Raw genomic sequence first — 21,888 nt, forward strand, 5'->3', positions numbered from 1 at the left:
ATTCTTAAAACAAACTTTTTAGATTTAAAGCTGGACCAGCTGAAATTATTGAAATAGTAGAAATAGAAATTACATCAGTAAAGCTTGACTACATGGCAGCCTTCTGGTTACATGCTCTTTTGCTGGGGAATTCATTTTCATCTTTGAATGTGGAAGGTATAGGTAGTTTTTTTATACTGTGGCTCTGTATTTTGTAATTTTTTGGTAATGTTAATCTAACAAGCCGGTGAGAAATGACCTCCTCATTCTTCAGTCCTCTCTACACTAATGGTGCCGACAGACATCATCTGTCTTGGTGCAGCACTTACCCTGCATGTCTGAGTCCAGGCTGCCCTGACTGGAGACCACACTCTGGACTCGGCTCGGCCTGAGTTTGCCACAGCCTGAGGAGAGAGCAGATAGTCACAAATCACAGCACAGAGAGGAGCTCTGTTAGATCACACCGCATCACAGGGCCCTGTCTCCTTCCTGTTTTTTGTGAAGAGTAACATGATAGAACTGAGCGATACAATCAAATGTCACATTAGCCTCTGTAATGATGAATGGATGATGTCTTATTAAATAAAACTGGGAACAGATTATCAGCCAGCAGTCTGTTCCCAGTCAATAAGAAACACAGACAGATCCTCTCTTACTGACCACTAACATCTCCACCCCATGCGCTCCAAAGCTTTGGTAACAATGACTGAAAACACAGCAGAGAAATACTAAAAAGCTCCAGACAGAATCAATAAAGTCAGTGTCTGATGGCATTCACTATGTAGACGGGCTGCCAGCACCCTGACACATACATGTTTGTCAGCATATAGGAGAATGGTTGGTAACTAGTACACGCCAGGAGTTCCTCACTCTGTCAGACAAACAATGATTCAGTTCACAGTGATATGAAACGTAGAACAGATCCTCATATTATACAGAGTGGAGGCAGACACTTTAAACCTTGTATGAGTAATTACAGCAAGACATGGCTACACAGATACCAGACGTTCGTAAAGTGTTCATACAGGTAATGCCTAATAATGACAGATTGTCTGTTAGACAGATATAATTCATTGGAGGGCTTAAAGCAACTTTGGCCGTGGTAACAATTGTTAATGTCACTTTTGTGATTGAATGCACCAGATCAGAACTCAGCTGTGTCCACATAAGTGTGTTTACACTTCAATGTGACCTGCCTGAACGGATGGTGATCTGATATATTTCGTGATCAAAGGAGCAGCTGTAGAACGCTGGATAAACACATATCATTTCACTTACATTCTTTGCTATTTTGTCTGCTTACTATTCATCCCTGCAGTATAAGTAGAGTTGTTTTATTGAACAATCGCCGCTAAGAAAGCTTATTCGGTGATAAACACATTTAATTTTCTATATATTCTTCACAATATGTCCCCCGTTATTGTGTAATCTAAAAGCTTTTATTTTGAAGCATCCAAATCTGGAAAAGCTTGCTTTTCATCAGCACTAACTAACTCAGGTTGCTCTCCTCAGGAGAAGAACTGTAGGGGAAAGATGATGGAAAACTACGTTTGATAAACACATTTAATTTACTATTAATTCTTGACAATAAAAGTCCCATGTTATTTTGAAATTGAATAGCTTCTATTTTAAAGCATCCAAATAAAGAAAAGCTGGCTTTTCATTACATTACATTACATTACAGTCATTTAGCAGACGCTTTTATCCAAAGCGACTTACAGGAAGTGTATTCAACATAGGTATTCAAGAGAACTACTAGTCACCAGAAGTCATAAGTGCATCTCCTTTCTTAAACAAGCATCTTAAAGCATAAACCAGAGCAAAAGTATAGTGCAGAGGCAAATTACTACGAAAACAATAATTGCAACAGACTAATACGAATATAATAAGTGCTACAAACTACTACGAATAGGATAAGTGCAGTAAACGAATACGAATTCAATAAGTGCAGCGAACTGATACGAATACATCCACTTCGAGATGTCAGCCAAGCACGCAGCAATGCGTGCCTCCACTTGGGTGTCACCGGGAGGAAATGACAAGACCAGCTGGGTGTCATCGGCATAACAATGGTAAGAGAAGTCATGCGAGCGAATAACAGAACCCAGAGATGTTGTGTAGAGCGAGAAGAGAAGGGGGCCCAGAACTGAACCTTGTGGAACCCCCGTAGTCAGCATGCGTGGTTCCGACACGGCCCCCCTCCATGTCACCTGGTAGGATCGGCCTGTCAGGTAGGATGCAAACAGGGAGAGTGCAGAGCCTGAGACGCCCATCCCCTCGAGGGTGGAGAGGAGGATCTGGTGGTTCACCGTGTCAAACGCCGCTGACATTTTCATCAGCACTAACTTAATGGGACTCTTTCCTTTCCTCTCTTGTGGGGGAAGAACTAGTGGGTAGATGATGGAGACCTACGTTTGAATAATATGTCCAGATTGTACTCACATGCCGTCCTCAACTAGAGCAAGGACACCTCAGCATGTGGTCTTGATCAGATGAGGAAAGACTCATCGACAAGACAGGTATAACCAGGGCCATGCTTTAATAGGTATGTGTGCATAGGTCTGAGGTGAGGAGGTGTTGCAGTGTGTCTGCTGGACTCACTGTGAGAGGCCAACTGCATGGACTCAGCCAGGCTGACACTGGACGGCGTCTTCGAGGGCGAGGTGGTCTCTGTGCAGCGTTCGGTGTGGGGCTGGGGGGCACAGGGCTGACCTCGGTCCCCAGACATGCTCGCCGAGCTCTGAGAAACCGCGTCCTCCGACTCGGGCTTCATGCCTTCTGCAGCAGGGTCCCTGGGAGTGTCAGTAGCAGCACTGAGAGACTGCTTGTCTTCACTCTGCAGTTGGACGGAAGAATCAAGTGTAATTTTAATGTTTCATCTACTGGAACTCAAACATCAACAAAGAATTCAACAAAGGACATCTTGTTCTTGTTTTTCTCAATGAAATGGAATGCCTCATTATTACATTTTCTTTATTATCTGCATTCCTTTTAGAACATAGTTAATAAAGACTGAAATAAATGATTACCACTACTAGTTTTATTATTGTTGTTTTCTTCTGTTTTTTGTTATTTATTTTTATTCTGTAATGCTAGCCTATAGTTATTAATAGGCCTGTTATTACACAAGTTTCCTTAATAAGTTACCCAGAAAAATAGACATGACACTTACATCCTACTGTTTGGTGCATAAAGCCCGTCGTTCATAATTTCATAGTAGCATTTGATGGACAGATCATACAGTTTAGTTATGATTTACAGCAGGTATTTGTAGTTAGTTAACAGAGAACCTGCTGGATCTTGCTGAAGTTTAAATGGCATTAAGGTTATCAGGCTCCTTTTCTCCACAGCACAGTGGAAGATCAGAAAAACACATTAGTTAAGCAGGAAAAAAGAAAGCTTAGTTGTTGTCTAACTACCATGGAGCATCACTAGACATCTCAGTGAGAATAAAACTCAACACTAAGAATGATAATATAAATGCAGACATCGAGTGTCCAGTCATTGTTGCACATCGGTGTGGAACGACGTGTCTGACCTCGCTGTCCCCCTGAGCCTCTGCTTCACTCTCCAGCACCGCGTCCTCCACCTGTGCAGTGGAGCTGCCGGGGGGGTCGTGCTGCGGGGTCACAGCGGTGCTCTCGGACAGCCTCTTGGCAGCGTGGATCCTGTGGGGGTGCAGTCTGCTCTGGGACATGAAGTAAAAGCTGCCCTGTTCTCCGTTCAGCACGTAGCCAGAGAAAGACATTCTGCGGAACTCCTGTGGGATCACACGTTAACACATCAGAGATCCTAAGTTTGAGTCCAAACACTGATCACTTACTGTCCCATGAGAAAATATATCATTTATTTTTGAACATCATACATTTTGCAGTAAGAATTGCGGCTAATGAGCCAGCATTTAATAATTTCAAAATAAATGACTAAAATATTTATATGTGCAATTTTAACTACCTCCTGTACCAAAAACCTTCCAAACCATGACCCCGAAACCACAGTTCCTACCCAACTGTAGATTTTGTGTAGTGTTACAACCCTACAGAGGGAGGAAATATTTCCTTAAAGGTGCTGGAAGGCTTTTGTTGTGAAACATCTGTGCAATAAGTACTGAAATAAGCCTAAAAAGGCAAAGTAGAACCTTCTGGTATTTATTTATGAGTAAAAATAGTATATCTTTAACCATAAAATATGATCAAATATACGTATTAAACTGGTTCATTTTTGATTATTCACAGCAGGATATTAATAAAAACAAATGAAAAAAACACTGAAAATGACTATATTGGTATTGAATATATTTAAAGAACCTCAGCATGATAAGCAAACCAAAACAGTGGTAAACCCTGTGTGTCAATATTCCTTGAGCCGTGTGTGTGTGTGTGTGTGTGTGTGTGTGTGTTTGTGTGTGTGTGTGTGTGTGTGTGTGTGAGCGTGTGTGTGTGTGTGTGTGAGCGTGTGTGTGTGTGTGTGTGTGTGTGTGTGTGTGTGTGTGTGTGTGTGTGTGTGTGTGTGTGTGTGTGTGTGTGTGCGTCCTTGCCTCTCTGAATCTCTCGAGAGACTGCTCTGGCCCGAAGACAAACTGAAGTGGGACGTCCTCACAGTGACAGTGCGGTCGACCGCTGGAGCGACAAACGTGCTCGGCCACTTTCTGCAGCGTGGCGGAGCTGATGACCCGAGAGTGACGCAGAGCGGAGACGATCTCGTCCTCCAGCAGCCAGCGGATCTGAAGCATAAAGAGAGCAGAACCCAGACGGGCTCATCACTGGGGTGTGTGTGTGTGTGTGTGTGTGTGTGTGTGTGTGTGTGTGTGTGTGTGTGTGTGTGTGTGTGTGTGTGTGCAATCTCTATCTTATCTTCTCTAATCAATTTCCCTGTACAGTAAAAACAGCAGTAAAAACAGACTCATTTATAGACCACCCAGGTTTAATCCCATTTTTTTAACTGAGTTCTCTGAATTTTTTATCTACCGCCTTGAATGTAGTTCTGGACCTTAATTGTTTTGGATTCCAAGCTACCGAATTCACCTTCTTCTTAGTCTAATGTGGACCTTATTGTTTTCAGTGAAGAAGAAGAATAAACACACCCATTCTGATATCAATAAGACTAAAGCTTGCTAGCAGTCTTCTAAGCTGTAAAGCTCACTACATAGATGCATTTAAATTGACCATGTTCTACAAAGTATTAGAATGAACCAAAACCATGAGGACTGATGATGTAGAGTAAGGGCTGCACCATTATGGCTATTAAGATAATCAAGAGAATTTTGAGCAATATTGAGACCATGATTATTTATCAGAATTTTAGGGACATAATATTTTGTAGCACATTAAAAAGGGACTGTTCCCCCCATAATCACAAATACATATTTGTCCTCTTGCCTGTAGTGCTATTTATCAATCCAGATTGTGTGGTGCTGGAAATATCTGCCTTTTCTTCAATATAATTGAAGTGTGTGGCAATCTCTAAAAAAAAAAAATCTAAAACTCAGCAGCAATGTCTCTTACCAGACCCGGTAACTGGTTGTGAGCACTTTCATGTAGATCGACCATTTAGATTGATTATTAGCTCTACATGTCAGATGACGCATATGTATATTTGAATTTGACACACTGCAACATTCTTGCTGATTAACAAATCTTTGCATCAAAATAAGACTTAAGACTTGTGCATTTTCCAATTGCCAAACCAGTAGTTTTCAGTTTATTACTCTTCTACTCTGGACTGCAGCCGCAACATGCACAAAATGTTCCTACAGGCTGCTGTTACAAGGTGCGTGCACAGCAGCATGATGCCAAAACATCTGGTTGGCCCTCTGGTGGCCTGCTGTTAGTGAAGCAAGCGCTTGATTTGATGTGCAGCCGAGTTTTGCATGAGCGGAGCACTCAATTTAAAACGTCAATATCACAGTCAATCATGTTCCTTTAATAAATTCAATAAAATGTGCCACCCTACTTTGATATCCTTAGTATGTTGCCAACAGTGAGACTAAACATGCAACGTTTGTGCTACGGTCAGTAAACAAACCAAAGAGTTCCACTTGTGCCCATGAACGTAATCAATAAACTCCATGTGTTACAGTATATTATGATATGTCTTGCGTTTGCCTGAGCATATAGCTAAAGGAGAGCTTCAGAAATATGAAATGTAAAAGGGTGTGCCCTGTGGGGAGCATGCATGTGCTCTGTAAATGCCATGATAACCTCACAGTTAGTTATCTCTTTAGTAACGGTGGACATCTAGAGCACAGGTCTGGTATTTACCTAAAGCTTCCAAATTTCACCTTTGTGATTTGATTAAAAGATGAAAAATCTTACTGCCTTGTAACTTAATTTTCTAAACCGCTAATCCTGTTCAAAGAATTAAAACTTGAATTCAATATGAAGTATTTTTATCTGATAGGTTACTTGTAAACTTCCTAAAAGCGTACTGCATATTTGGGTTAAGCTAATAAGTGTAGCTTCTCTCTTCTGAGCTTTGGATTCATTACATGGTCGCCTGGGACAGGATTGTTTTGTGTGCCCAGAGTCAAAGCTTACATGGATGAGCATTCAGTTTTTATGCACTACATATCGGTACAAACTGACAGAAAACTCATTCTTTGACATCAAGGCTGAAGACTTTTTTGTTTTCTCCTGACTCTTTAATGACTGATGTTAATTTAATGTAATTGTCCTCTTATAATGAATTTCTTTTGCACTTGGTCTTTTGATGTTTTTTCATGTAAAGCGCTTTGAATTGCTTTGTTGCTAAAATGTGCCATATAAATAAACCTGCCTTTATCATTTGTTGTTTTTTATTGCTGTGTGTCCGCTGTGATAGCTTAAATTCAGAAGTATAAGACTCACCTCGTCCATTGTGGCCAGAATGGCTAACTTGTGAGGAAGTGGAAGTTTGGATAATGGATCACTGGAGACCCTGATGGAAGACCAGACACACGTATCATAAAAGAACAGAGAGAATAGGAGAAAGTCCAGCTCATTATCATCCTGGACAACAAGCACATGTGATGAACAAACTCACCCGTCAGCACCGGCTCCCCTCAGACTGTCGTACACCGCCATCAGCTCCTCATCAGAGCGATAGGAGGAGGGCTGTCCAGGTGAACGATTCAGGGACACACTGCTCTCTGAGGTGTACCTGTACACAAAGGGGAGGTTTAATCAGTCACACATGTTCTCAGGTTAACGTTTACAGTGGTGAGCCACATAACGGTCCAATGAGTGAACAAATTCATGACTGCTTTAAAACAACTTTTATAAAGTTACAAAATAGTTTCCAATACATTTTCTGGGATAACAATTCCATTAATCATTTTAACATTTTCATTCTATTTATTTTCATTCTAATCATTTTCATTATATCTGTTATATTGGTTTACAGTTGGCGGCTGTAATACACTAAGGAATGAAGCAATGTGCTAACAAACAGAAGCCAATTTTAAGGGTACACATTATGCTCATTTTTAGGTTCATACTTGTGTTTTGGGGTATGCTTTAATGTTAAAAAAAAAAAAATTACCCTTAAACATGGATGTAAACAATAGTTTCCAAAATATATATTAAAAAAAATCATAATTGCAACGATTTTATGAGACAGCAAATGCATTCAACATGTGTGTTAGGCCTCAGTGTTCTACAGAATGTATTTTGGTGCATGTAAAGACATTTTGTTTGTTTACAAGAAAACTCCAAAGAGGATCTATAATACTGCTCGTCAGATATCGCATTGACGAGAATAGACCGGATGGAACATAATAACTGAAAACAAACATCTCATGTCCAAAAAAACCTTGAATAGTTCTCTTTTCTTGCAAAGCTGCCGAGCTGTGACTCGTTTCTCCCACTTTGACTCACCGATTATGATGGAAATCAGCCATGACTTCGATCTCCAGAGGTAGAGTCAGGACAAAAATATCTAAGGTGACCAAGAGCTCATTCAGATCCACAGACTGCAAGGCCTCGGCATTCTCCAGGCAGGAAATGATCTCACCTGCAATCACAGAGCTGAAATAAGCGCCGAGACAAAACAGTCTCAACTCTTCAACTAAATATTTTACAGAGGGAGGATGGAAGGACAAGAGCTGAGAAAACAGCTTGTTTTAAAAATTTGAACTTCTAAATATCGAAAAAAGACCTTAATGTGTCCATCCTGGGACCAGACCACGGATTCTGTACTCACCGAGGCAGGTAGGCAGCGTTTGTATGGGCATGGAGCCGTGGCAGCTCTTCATGTTGACGGAGCAGGTGACGTGAACAAACAGCGGCGGCATGTCCAGCTGCGGGCCCTCGGGCTCCAGCAGGGAGTCCCCCTCCAGGATGCTGAAGGAGTCCTGGTCCTGGTTGACCGTGTTGGAGTCCGACAGGGACCGGTCGTCGCCCTCACCGGGATAACCGCCGCCCGCATTCTCCTCGTACTCCACCACCAGGTCGGTGTCGCTCTCAGTCATGATGCAGCAGCCGGACAAGTTTTCTACACGCAGAACGATCGACTTGTCGTTATCATATGTTACCGGATCGAAAATGAAAGTGACCATTAGGCCAGTTGTTCATGTTTTTATCCTAAGAGACTGACCTGGGTTTTGGGAGGTGTAGTGCTGCTGTGCATATTACAGTTATAGAGCATATGAAAATGTAAACATGTTCTACAGATGGAGTCTCTGAGACCTCAAGCAAAAGCAATGCAGAAATCTCTGATGCGGACTTCTGAAATACATAATTTCAGAATTCAGATTTCGAGTGGAAATCAGAGGATCGGCGGTTCGATCCCTGGCTCCGGCAGTCCATGCCGGTGTGTCCTTGGGCAAGACACTTAACCCCAAATTGCTCCCGCAGGCTGTTCCTGTGGTGTGTGTATGTATGTGTATGAATGTTAGTTAGGGTTCTGATGGGCAGGTGGCACCTTGCATGGTGGCTCCTGTCATCAGTGTATGAATGGGTGTGAATGGGTGATTGATTGGTAATGTCAAAGCGCTTTGAGTGGTCGGAAGACTAGAAAAGCGCTATACAAGTACAATCAATTATTATTATTATTATTTATAATCAGTTTAAAATCCTGTTTAGAAGTAATTCTGCAACGGATGTAAGCTTAATATTACGCTTGCGTCTGTTTTAGGTTTGTTGTTGCTTTGCTGAATAATCTGCATATGCATTAACATTCCAAATACTTCATTAAAAGTTAAACATTGTGAATGGTCCTGACCGTCCTCAGTAGCGGGCTCAGCCTCTGACACCAGCTCCTCACTGGGCCTCCTCTCTCTGTCCCCGTCCTCTGAGTCCTCCTGAGGAGACAAGCCACAGTGCACAGGTTCATCCAGTCTAAACGTGTGGGAGCCTTTCTCTTTCTAAGCCAGAACTTCAATCATTTTACAGTACCTCTTGGATTTCATTTTTCTTTGGTCCAACAAATACACATGATAAATACACATTCCTAGTTTATGTAAATCCAGAATCATTTCATGACATAGAATGTCAAAAACACAACTCTGTCCACTCACCTCTCTCTTGCATGAAGGCGGGCAGTAGAAGAAGTAGTGTGGGTTGGAGGGCACTGTTTTGAAACACTGGGACACGATCCCCATGAATTTATCCTGTGGAATGATTGGTTTCAAATTCAGTTTCCCCTTGTTAGCTTATTAAATTAGGTCAGACGTATGATTAACTACAGGTCTACTTTCAAAACATGGAATGAAGGCCTCAGACAGTACCTGTATGATGCCGTGCAGATCTGGATACACTTCACACTTGGGCTGTGTTTGAAGCAGCAGCAGGGGGAACTCTTGGACCTTGTCCGTCTGGGACTCATCCTTGATCAGTGGAGATGTGGGAGCCGAGGACTTCCTTCTGGATTCAGCCTCACCGGCATCCTCCATGTCGATGCTATAGCCACGAGCATTAACATTAAACATTAACAACTGTGTTAGCTCATAGGAAGCTGGCAGAAATGTAAAAAACAAGACCTGATTTAAGAGCATTGATTGTGATTTTAATTGTTGTATGCAAAGAAATGTTGCCATCTAACCGAAGCTGTCATCCATTCAATGTCACTATTTTAAAGAGCGTTAACTGATCTTTTTTGGACCACGTGGGGGCTGTTAAACCAGAGGGAACGTGTTAGCAAACAGTTGCCTAATGACATTCTCAGCAGACATTATCAGTTCGAGCTGTCACTGGTCAGGTAGTGTAGAGTTAGGGTGATCCTGAACATTCCACTATTGGACTGTTGGCTCGAAGAAGCCAGACGGCGGCAGAAAAATGTGGTTATGGAACAAAGGATCCTTCCATTCTGGCTATATGGAGGTTTATGAACGTCAGATTTTACATGGAACCAAATAAATCATGATATATTTTGCTATAAATATCAGCCTTATTATAAAACTTTTAATAAAAATGTGAAAATAACTCATAACTTTGCTTTCAATCATTCTCCTTAGTCGGCTATAATAAATCATTGTGTAGACAAAGTTGCACTATCCAAACTTGCGGTCTATCAGAGTTTCACAAAGACTAAATGACAATAACAAAAGGCTGCTGTTTCAAAACCAAACAATACATATATTAATCAGAGCACTGACATAAGAACGGAGCACTATCAGAACGGTAAATATATTTAGAATTTATGAAAGATTCTTCGTATAAATCAGCAGAGGGAGGCGGGTAGAAAACAGTTGTTTAGAGATCATTCTCTCTCCCTTTCCCCCCTCTCCACATTCAGTTTATTTTGTATGGCCTAAAATCCTAAATTACATTTTGACTCAGAGGGCTTTTTTTGCAACATCCTCTGTCCCGGAACCCTCACATCGGCACAGGAAAAACTCCCCTAAAAAACATTTAACAGGGAGAAAAAATGAAGAAACCTATGGGAGAACGACAGAGGAGGGATCCTTCTCCCAGGATGGACAGAATGCAATAGATGTCATGTGACCAGAATGAACAACATAACAGAGTTACAACACATTCAATATATATGACATAAATTATTCATATAATCATGTGAACCCTTTCCCATTACACACAGTCGTTTGATTCATTGTACAACCTTCATTTATTGGTAACTGCAGCTTTAAAGCTTCAGGCTGAACAGGAAAATAATCTTTACACTGAGGCAGATGCATTTCAGAACGACGTCTGAAACGTGTGCACGTGATGAGATTCACTTCACGCAGAACTTTACACGTAATCTTATCTGAAAACTTAAACGATGTGACAGTGAATGATGATCAACCAATAAAGCACTAGTTAATTGTGTGCTCTGCTTGTATCTTGATGAGCATATGCAGATCTGAATAAATTAGAGTGATCATATGCACATGACCAGAGCAAAAAGAGGTCTTCCTCTGGCAAATAATAATGAGAATGAAATGAAATGCCAACCTGAACGTTGGAAGGTTATACTCTCAAACCCTGTGTATTATGTACCGTTAACTTCTCTCACTTTATAGTCTTCTGGGTCCACGTAATGAGCAATGTTCAGTTCACATTACCTGGACGAGGAGGCCATGGCGGCCCTGTCATCTGGTTGCTCCTCCTCCGTCTCTCCGATGTTGAAGGTGGCAGGGCTCCTCGAAGGTTTTGGATTGCCTCCCCATCCTGGCGTCCCGGCGTGCTCCCTGAAAACCCTGATGTGTCCACAGAGGGTCTGCAGGAAGGAGGTGACGTCGATCTCCTGCAGGGATTCCTCGCAGTAGTCCATGGCCATCAGGACGTCCTGGGAGCTGATGCTGTAGGACTGCTGCAGGCTGCGGTACACACCTGAGACACAGCGAGGAGACGAGTGACTGACCCAATGACTAACCATGATGTTTAAAAGTGAAATATTGATATCATGTTATTGTGTAAATAATCAATTTTATATATACAGTTATGGTTACAGATCCTCTTCCTCTCCCTACACTCATAGCTTGAGTAATTTATTTTAGACAAAACATAAAATAATCATTTTTTTCTTTTCAAATGTTCTATAGATATTGCAATAACACTGTGACTTCTCTCAGCCTAAATAATCGCATCGTGAAGCCCTGATATCCTCCGAAACATTTCATTTACATTTGAACAGAGCAGACTTTGCTCACAGCTTTGCCTTAAAGTAGAACTGTCCGATGTTTGCAGCGCTGCAACTTAGCGATCAGCCTGAAGCAAACCAGTGTCTCTTTGACTATGGTTTGCAATGGTTTTCTGGTGAAAATATCTGCAGAAATGCCTTTATTCAGACATGTGAAGACAATCCATATAGATATTAAGCGAGGGTAAGAAGTGGGTTACGTAATAATTAAGATCATAGGAAGTTAAAATAAAACTTGTAATAAACTGCAATCAAGTTGTTTTCTTTTAGTTCTCCTGGGTTAACATTTCATTTGTATTTCATTTCAATGATTAATGTACAAACTATTCAAAACTCGCCTGCAAATATTTCAATTCAAAACTATTCATACCAATGTCAATTTGTGACGGTTGCAACTAATTTTCAATAAAAGGTCTAAATACATTAGCACAGGGAGAGGACCAACTACCAGGATCCTATTGACCCAGAGCAGCGTCTGAGATAAACTGTTGTATAACCTAAACTAATGTAAACTATTGTATTCAGTTTCTTTTAGAAAAATTCTCTGAGTGAATATGAGTTCCCTCTAGTGAACAATTCAGCGGTATAAATTTTAAATATTAGAATTTGTCCATTTACCTCCCTGTTCCAGCGATTCACTTTCCCTGTAATGCCTCATAGAGCTAGTTGTACTTACAGGGTTTAATGAAGGAGTCACAGTGTAAATACCACACTGTACCAGAAGAAAATATTATGTGTCACTAATAGTTCCATAACCTCCTCACCTCTGACGTAGCTCTGGTGGTAATGCTCCTGCAGCAGGCTGCAGTAGTTGGCTAGCTCCTTGTGTTTGTGAGGCTGAGCCAGGAGGTCGGTCCAAGGGGACGGACTGCTGCGGTCCTGGGACAGAGACCTGCCAGAGACATGTGGAGACGGGACGTACACATCCTCAGTAAGAAAGACTGATAGTTTTCCAATAGATTTATGTGCATAAAACGTGTGTGTAAAGAGACAATGTCAGATAGTTTCATGTGATTGTTGCATAAGCATTTTGGATAGCTTTAGCCCAGATCTCCAACTACAGGAAGCAAAGTCCGAGGAGCCATAAGCCGGTGAGGGACAGCTGAATCTTCACAGCATGCGTTTGATAAACAAAAGATCAGGACAAAGGGAGGAAAAAACATGAAACATGTGAAAAAAGATCTCCATAATCAAAGTGTTTTCATCCCGGGAACAGCAAGGTATGAAGACAGGGGCGGCTGTGGCGTAGTGGAGAGCAAGGTAGTTCTCCAATCAGAGGGTCGGTGGTTCGATACCCGGCTTCGGCAGTCGATGTGTCCTTGGGCACTTAACCCCAAGTTGCTCCCGAAGGCTTGCCATCGGTGTGGACTGGATGATGAATGTTAGTTAGAGTCTGATGGTGGCACCTTGCATGGTAGCCTGTCATCAGTGTGTGAATGGGTGAATGATACAGTGGGTACGGAAAGTATTCAGACCCCTTTAAATTTTTCACTCTTTGTTTCATTGCAGCCATTTGCTAAAATCGAAAAAGTTCATTTTTTTTTTTTTTTGCATTAATGTACACTCAGCAACCCATCTTGACAGAAAAAAACAGAAATGTAGAACTTTTTGCAAATTTATTAAAAAAGAAAAACTGAAATATCACATGGTCATAAGTATTCAGACCCTTTGCTGTGACACTCATATTTAACTCACATGCTGTCCATTTCTTCTGATCCTCCTTGAGATGGTTCTACTCCTTCATTGGAGTCCAGCTGTGTTTAATTAAACTGATTGGACTTGATTAGGAAAGGCACACACCTGTCTATATAAGACCTTACAGCTCACAGTGCATGTCAGAACAAATGAGAATCATGAGGTCGAAGGAACTGCCCAAGGAGCTCAGAGACAGAATTGTGGCAAGGCACAGATCTGGCCAAGGTTACAAAAGAATTTCTGCAGCACTCAAGGTTCCTAAGAGCACAGTGGCCTCCATAATCCTTAAATGGAAGAAGTATGGGATGACCAGAACTCTTCCTAGACCTGGCCGTCCAGCCAAACTGAGCAATCGTGGGAGAAGAGCCTTGGTGAGAGAGGTAAAGAAGAACCCAAAGATCACTGTGGCTGAGCTCCAGAGATGCAGTAGGGAGATGGGAGAAAGTTCCACAAAGTCAACTATCACTGCAGCCCTCCACCAGTCGGGGCTTTATGGCAGAGTGGCCCGACGGAAGCCTCTCCTCAGTGCAAGACATATGAAAGCCCGCATAGAGTTTGCCAAAAAACACATGGAGGACTCCCAAACTATGAGAAATAAGATTCTCTGGTCTGATGAGACCAAGATTGAACTTTTTGGCGTTAATTCTAAGCGGTATGTGTGGAGAAAACCAGGCACTGCTCATCACCTGCCCAATACAATCCCAACAGTGAAACATGGTGGTGGCAGCATCATGCTATGGGGGTGTTTTTCAGCTGCAGGGACAGGACGACTGGTTGCAATTGAAGGAAAGATGAATGCGGCCAAGTACAGAGATATCCTGGAAGAAAACCTCCTCCAGAGTGCTCAGGACCTCAGACTGGGCCGAAGGTTCACCTTCCAACAAGACAATGACCCGAAGCACACAGCTAAAATAACAAAGGAGTGGCTTTGGAACAAGTCTGTGACCATTCTTGACTGGCCCAGCCAGAGCCCTGACCTAAACCCAATTGAGCATCTCTGGAGAGACCTGAAAATGGCTGTCCACCAACGTTCACCATCCAACCTGACAGAACTGGAGAGGATCTGCAAGGAAGAATGGCAGAGGATCCCCAAATCCAGGTGTGAGAAACTTGTTGCATCATTCCCAAGAAGACTCATGGCTGTACTAGCTCAAAAGGGTGCTTCTACTCAATACTGAGCAAAGGGTCTGAATACTTATGACCATGTGATATTTCAGTTTTTCTTTTTTAATAAATTTGCAAAAAATTCTACATTTCTGGTTTTTTCTGTCAAGATGGGTTGCTGAGTGTACATTAATGCGAAAAAAAATGAACTTTTTCGATTTTAGCAAATGGCTGCAATGAAACAAAGGGTGAAAAATGTAAAGGGGTCTGAATACTTTCCGTACCCACTGTATGTAATATACTACTGATTGTAAGTCGCTTTGGATAAAAGCGTCTGCTAAATGACTGTAATGCTGCAACAGACACACTCACCTGCAAAGCTGCAGTTATACCAACTGTAGTGTAATACACAGTGATAGCAGTTAACTAATAATACTACACACACACACTTTTCATAGTTTAAATGTATTGGATTTGCTTCGTTAAAAGAAAAATAGAAAAAAAAAATATATATATATATACACACACACTATAAGAATCATTCATTTTGCCAAATAAAACTCTGCTTATTTGTTCTGTTAAAAGATGAATTGACATAAATTAGAACAACTTTTTCTTTCATTAAAATAACAGCTTCAAATTACGGAGAGAATGGCGCTCCACGCCCCTAAACAACGACCAGAGTAAATATCAGACTGGCTTCTAGTCGCTAAGGCAAAATAAAAGGCTGCAGGACCGATGGTGAGCTGGCCTTCATGCTGTTGGACTAGTCGGGAATTTAGCTGGTTTTTCACTGTGATTGACTTGATGTTTGACTGTGTTTTATGTATGGTGACATCTATGCCACAATAAAAATTTGAACGATTTGAATTTTTGCTACTCTATTTACTATGTGCATGTCAGCCTATTAAAGTTCTACACACAATTTAAGAAGAAGACAGAATTTGTCTTCTTTTCACCTACCACGTAACTTTAATTAAAGAAAAATGAAAAACAAAAAGTTAAATTTAAAAGGCCTCTTGATTGTTTTATTAATCTGATTAAATCAAACAATGTCAAAGTATGCAGTTATTTGGGCAATACTTCAATATGATAATTTGTTGTCTTTCATTGGAAAAAATCATGATGAAATTATTTATCGAGATATTGTGATACAGAATTATGTCCTTTAAATTGGGCTTTTTTTTAGAAAATTTCAATATGTCTTCATTTCTTTCTCTACTTCAAACGGTTTTGTTCGTTTTGCACAGAAGTCCTTAATAAAATGAGAAATAATTCTGTACTTTTCAATTGTCAGGAGTTTTCAACAATAGGCTTTACCGTGTGGTTGTTTCATATCGACGATTTATTGATTGAATTACCAGCAAACATGCTATATGGTGATATATCGAGAAATCAAGTGACCTATATTGTGAAAGATTTTGGCCATATTATCCAGCACTATCTATCACTGACAAATTTGAAGAGGGAACTATGTTTTCATGAGTGTATAATCACCTGAAACTAAGAATGGTTGTGTTTTCGTTAGCTTAGAGTAAGTCATTCCTATCTACATAGGGAGCTGTTCCTCTTCACAGAGTCCTCCATGTTGCACCGCCATAATTTTACAGGAGCCCAGAATGGACAAACAAAACACTGGTTCTGGGGAGAGACTTTTTACCTGAAGGCCACCGCAGTTCTCTACATGCTAGTGAGCAGAGGGGTATTCTGTCGGTTGCAATTTTTTGCAACCACACCACTAGCTGCCACCAAATCCCACACACTGTCCCTTTAAATGTGTGCTGTGTTCAGTGTGTGGAAGCCCTGCACCTGCTGTGTGTGTGTGTGTGTGTGTGTGTGTGTGTGTGTGTGTGTGTGTGTGTGTGTGTGTGTGTGTGTGTGTGTGTGTGTGTGTGTGTGTGTGTGTGTGTGTGTGTGTGTGTGTGTAGCGACAGCCTGAGGAGGAAGCACAGACAGGCCTGGGCAGAGAGCCTACAGCGGTAAGAGAAGCAACACTTCCCCGCTCTACAGGAAACGGGCTGAGCAGCGCCTCAGCGCACACAGAGAGGGAAGCAGAGCGGAGCCGTGGTGTCAAGCTACCTGAACTTCATCTGCTGACACATCTCCCAGGACTCAGCATCTTGAGCTCTATTCTCACAGAGACACACATGTTAACAACGGGACCGCAACGCACGCCCGGCAACATTCATGGGTCACTTATGTCATTCAATGGTGGGGGAGTGATGGGATCATCCATGGTTATTACAAATGATGTAGCTCTGCTGTCACTTTTAGCGGTTATGATAATATTGTACTCACCAAAGTGATGCTAAAGGTTGTAGACAAACCAATGGTTTATCCAGGCAGTTAACATGCACAAGGATTCTAGTTTTGTTTTGAACATATTTGGGACATGATAGTTACATGGAACAAGAAAAGAAAATCTGTACGTCATAACAGTATTTAGGTGTCCGATTGTCTTCCTAAAGGGGTTTCTCAGCTCAGCCACTCTTTTCTGTACCGACTCAGTTACTTCAGTGAGAATGACCTCCCAATGACTAAACTCTCCAGCATTAAACACAGTGATTCCCCTGGTAATGGAAAACAGTGACAATAGAATGCACTAATCTACAGCTTAACTTTAGTTGTTGACACACCTGTACTCCTGACAGAGAAGGATCAGAAACTTTGATTAGGTGTTTACGTGCTGTAGTATCTACCGGAGTACTCCAGCTAACATATTCAGCTTTTCTTAAATGTTTGGATGCTCAGAAAGACACCACCACTGTAACAACTAGACATCAAAACTGTAGGTAGATACGTAAACTTCTACTCTCAAGGTGCATTTGTTTTCAAGTTGTGGTTAATTTTGAGCGTAGGCTTCAACTTGCACTTTGTGGAAACACAACAATACAATGAGAAGTTTAAGTCACTCCACTGTATGTACATTAACATATCCACTTCTCCACGTGTGCTGGCTGACTTATTTTCAGTGATGTCACTGTGGTCCCAGATCACAAGACCGACCTTGGTGAGTACAATATCATCATTACTGATGAAAGTGGTGCCTAAACTACCTACCTACCTTTTAAATGATGACACAGTAAGTTTGTAATAATAAGAATTTCTCACTGCAAAGATCATTTCCGTTCACTATCTTTCTTATGATTTAGGATTTGGCTGATTGACAAGAAAATATCTAAACAGTGGAGCTGATCATAGAGTCTGGTTCTGCTCCAGAACAGGCACGTGATGTCGGCAAAGCAAATAACCTCACATATGATCAGATTGATCTAAATATAATACCCAGATCACAGCTGTCCTTCCTTGATAACCTTTTCACATGGGCGCCAGTTAGACTTATTTCTGCGTCTGTCTCCCTTCATATAGGAGAGCACGGTACCTGAAGAAGACGTCCTTGGGCTGCCGGCTGGAGTTGGGGTGAACCAGCTGCTCCTTCAGGTGCTCCAGGGAGCAGTTGTAGACGTAGACGGGACACTTTAATTGGCTGCCGTCACTGGTGCTCTGCTGGGACCCCTGCCTGCTGAAGCTGATGTGGAAATCGGCCTTCTGTGGCTCAGAGAACTGGACTCCTCCCAGATCTGGAAAGTTAGCAGAGTTGAAATGTGCTTACAGTTAAGTGTGTGGCCATGCTTGACTTTAGCCATTAAATCATTTTTTAACTGGACTACACCAATTTGGTTTTAGACCGACCTGAGCCTGGGGTCTCAGTCTCTGACACTCTGCTGTCCCAGCTGTCCTGGTCTGGGATCAGGGAGTCTGTAGGCCCAGTCTGGCCCTCGGACTGCGGTGAGAGCACGGGGGACCTGGCGGTGAAGTGTCCGCTGCTGGAGCTGCTCCTCAGCTTGCCGGCCAGACTGAAGCCGGACTCGGACCTTTCCAGGCCACCTTTTGAGCCAGACAGGGAGTCAGCCTGGGATTTGTTGCTGGGGGTCAGAGTGTCGTCCTCCTGCATGGTGACATTGCTCCGAGGCTCCACCTCCAGCCCCAACGCCATCAGCATCAGAACGTCTGCGCAGAATACCCATATTTAAACATTGCACTGCTCAGCATGTGTTCAAATCCTAAGAGGACAAGTGAAGGTGTACCTGTGAAGGAAGCAGGGAGGAAGGTGAGGATGATCTGCTGGGAGCTGATGTACTTGGCGTAGCACCTCCACTGTGGCGTGGAGCAGCTCCTCTCCCCCAGCATGGGGTCCTCATCCACAAGGTCTGCATTACTGAAGCTCTGAGGAAGAACATGTTCACAACATTACAGCACTTGGAGGTGTAATAAGGTGTAGGATTTGGAATATTATATTCCATTTAGATGCCCTGAAATGCTACACACTGGCCCTTTATTAGTACTAAATTAACACACAGAGTAAAGTAAAGTTACTTTTATTATGTTATCCAATACAAATAAAAATGAAGTCAGAAACACCAATCCAAGTATCACAATATTAAAGTAACATGACTTGGTAACTTCTGTTATTTTTGGAAAACCTAATATCAAATATGCAAATAAGGACAAGAGAAAAGAGTTGACTTTCATTTCAACTTAAGGACTTATGTCAATATGTTTTTATTAAACATCGGTGTTTAGGAATGCGCTGCATAGATTTGGGAGTTGGAGAGGAAGAAGTATTCTTCCTCTGACGATTCAGTTTTACCGCTTCAAATGAAACTACGTAAAAAGCGCCTGTGTCTCTGCTCATTTAAATGGAATGTCTTTTTTCTGTAACAGATTACAGTGTCCTTTTTCTTAACGCCGTTCCATATATTCCATTACTCCACAGCCAGCTTACATGTAGCTCCTGTGGCGTCTCCCAATGCAGATTCCCATTGGAAACATTTGATCATATTTTAGTTTGAAAAACTCCCTGTTATCTGATGTGCTCTTATTTTAATTTACTGTTGATGCAGACTCAACACGCGTTCCATGTTCACCTGTTGTTTTGATAAATTAGTAGTGAGCACTACACCACACACTTCGTTTGAAAAAAATAACTCTTACAAGCTATATAGATTGATTGATATTTGGCCTTATGCTCCGATTCATTTTAACACGGTTAAAACAACCAGTCATAACTTTGTTTTAATGAAAACTTCTTCACCAACGTTAAGATAGAAGGAAATAACGGGAGTAACAGGCAAGCCAGCTTAAAAAGTGACAGATTTTCTTTTTAAATAAAAAGAATGACTAATGAATAGTGCGGTTGATCGAATTCTTGCCGATATGCCGGTTCACGTGGATTTTGAAAAGTAGGTGTTGTAATAAAACATTAAAATAAACTTTTTAAGTGCTGAATTTGAGAATGGAATTTGGTCTGGTGGCAGGTGGCCCATCTTCCTAAAGGGAAACACTGTAATGTCCATTACTATCTTACTACTATCCTGGGTTAACACTTGTTTTGTTTCTTCGATGGATGGGATTACCTGTAAAGTGCTGGTAGATCCCATCACCTCTTTGCTGCTGCCGGTGGTGTGGAATGACGTCATGGTGTCCTGTCTGTCTGGGGCCTTCACACACTCCTCTGACAAAACACAAGAGGCAAAGGTTGTATGTCAGAAGAGGAAACCCCTCCTGTATCTGATTCGAATGGACAAAACAGAAGACACACACACACACACACACACACACACACGCACACACACGCACACACACACGCACACACACGCTTAGAACTCCAGCTGAGAAGAGATGACGTGCTGACCTTTGATAACGGGTAAGGAGAAAGGAGCAATGTGGCCGTCTCGTTCCCGCTCTAAGATGTGGTGCATGAAGGCGACGTGGTCGGCGTCAGCTAACGGGACCTCTCTGTCACTGAGCTCGTGCTCCAGGCTGCTGTGGAAGAGACTCAGCAGGAGCTCGTTGGGCAGACAGGGGGAGCTGTGCATCTGCTCCTCGTTCTCCACTGCTACAGGGAAAAGGTGGAGACACACATGACAACTCACTGTTTCTAAAAAGATGAAATGGTAAAGTATTCCTTGACTTTGTTTCTTTATTTCATCGTTAACTTGCTAACTGGACAGTATGAGTACCTGTGCTGAATGTGAGGAAGAAGATCTCAACCTGCTGGCACTTTGGGAGCAGCTGGACGAGGTCAAACTGGAAGGGAACCATGTGGATGCTGTCCTCTGAGGCCAGAGCTTCTCCTGCACACACACACAAGAAACACATCCTTCAGTCTACAGACTAGAGCAATACACCGACTTAACCTGACACGGAATAGACAATTAGAAGGAGCCAGTAGCTGCAGGGGAGAGGTATAACTACAACACAAATATATTGGTACATTGGCAGAAACGTAACTTTCATTTTGAGTTTTCTTTAAATGTTATACACTATTAGCTCCGTCAGCGCTGTTGCCGTTGTTTGTACCGTTAGCTTCTAGCCAGCGGCTCAGATATCTCTTTGCTGAGAGCCATGTTGATATGCTCTAAATTTCCATTGAGCCCCTTTAACTACGGCTATGCTGCCTTTAATGGACATTCCTGCACAGATCCTTTACATTAAAAGCCTTAAAGGCCATAATCCACCCTAAAATAAGATTTTTGACAGACACAACATATGATGAGCTTATAAATCATGTTTTCTTGTTTATTATATTACCCAGCAGCAATTAACCCCAACAGTTAAATGTTCCTTACTCATTAATGAATCAATAATGATAATCAAAATTCTAACATAGAATAGTATAACCAGTTTACTTTCATACCTCAGATACATTAAGCTAATGTTACTTATATAATTATATTTTCAACACAGGATTGCGTGTTCCACGGTGTGGTACAGTCACTTTTACTGAACCAAAGGACCTGAATAAATTCTGCACCACTGTTGGACACCACTGCTCGACACTGTTTTAGAAACTCCAGTGTCAAGTAACAAATGTACCAAATGTTTTACTGGCGTTTCATTACCTCTCACATCCTTGAGTCCAGCTGGCAGGGAGCAGACCTGGTCCTTGTTCTGACACAGTTGGCTTAAATGCTCGAAGGTCATCATGGTGGACATACAGGCCAGGTCCCTTGGGAAGATCTATAACAAAACAGCAGGTTCGCAATCAAA

General features: G+C 41.9%; 1 protein-coding gene across 1 annotated transcript in view; it reads right to left on the reverse strand.

The window, feature by feature from the left end:
- The window catches only part of szt2 (SZT2 subunit of KICSTOR complex), a 105,818-nt gene that overhangs the window by 66,853 nt on the left and 17,077 nt on the right, over positions 1–21,888 (reverse strand). The window contains exons 20-40 of the mRNA XM_054623525.1: positions 21,741–21,858; positions 20,859–20,972; positions 20,531–20,734; positions 20,253–20,350; positions 18,924–19,062; positions 18,529–18,846; positions 18,218–18,416; positions 16,915–16,962; positions 12,801–12,928; positions 11,459–11,726; positions 9,683–9,854; positions 9,473–9,565; positions 9,178–9,256; positions 8,158–8,448; positions 7,833–7,968; positions 7,000–7,116; positions 6,825–6,894; positions 4,517–4,702; positions 3,518–3,739; positions 2,581–2,815; positions 309–383 (exon numbers count right to left, since the gene is read on the reverse strand). Coding sequence (XP_054479500.1) covers positions 309–383; positions 2,581–2,815; positions 3,518–3,739; positions 4,517–4,702; positions 6,825–6,894; positions 7,000–7,116; positions 7,833–7,968; positions 8,158–8,448; positions 9,178–9,256; positions 9,473–9,565; positions 9,683–9,854; positions 11,459–11,726; positions 12,801–12,928; positions 16,915–16,962; positions 18,218–18,416; positions 18,529–18,846; positions 18,924–19,062; positions 20,253–20,350; positions 20,531–20,734; positions 20,859–20,972; positions 21,741–21,858 — 3,310 coding nt within the window. The remainder of the gene's footprint in view (positions 1–308; positions 384–2,580; positions 2,816–3,517; positions 3,740–4,516; positions 4,703–6,824; positions 6,895–6,999; positions 7,117–7,832; positions 7,969–8,157; positions 8,449–9,177; positions 9,257–9,472; positions 9,566–9,682; positions 9,855–11,458; positions 11,727–12,800; positions 12,929–16,914; positions 16,963–18,217; positions 18,417–18,528; positions 18,847–18,923; positions 19,063–20,252; positions 20,351–20,530; positions 20,735–20,858; positions 20,973–21,740; positions 21,859–21,888) is intronic.

The sequence above is a fragment of the Anoplopoma fimbria genome, chromosome 3 (genome assembly GCF_027596085.1).
Source record: "Anoplopoma fimbria isolate UVic2021 breed Golden Eagle Sablefish chromosome 3, Afim_UVic_2022, whole genome shotgun sequence".
Lineage (NCBI taxonomy): Eukaryota > Metazoa > Chordata > Actinopteri > Perciformes > Anoplopomatidae > Anoplopoma > Anoplopoma fimbria.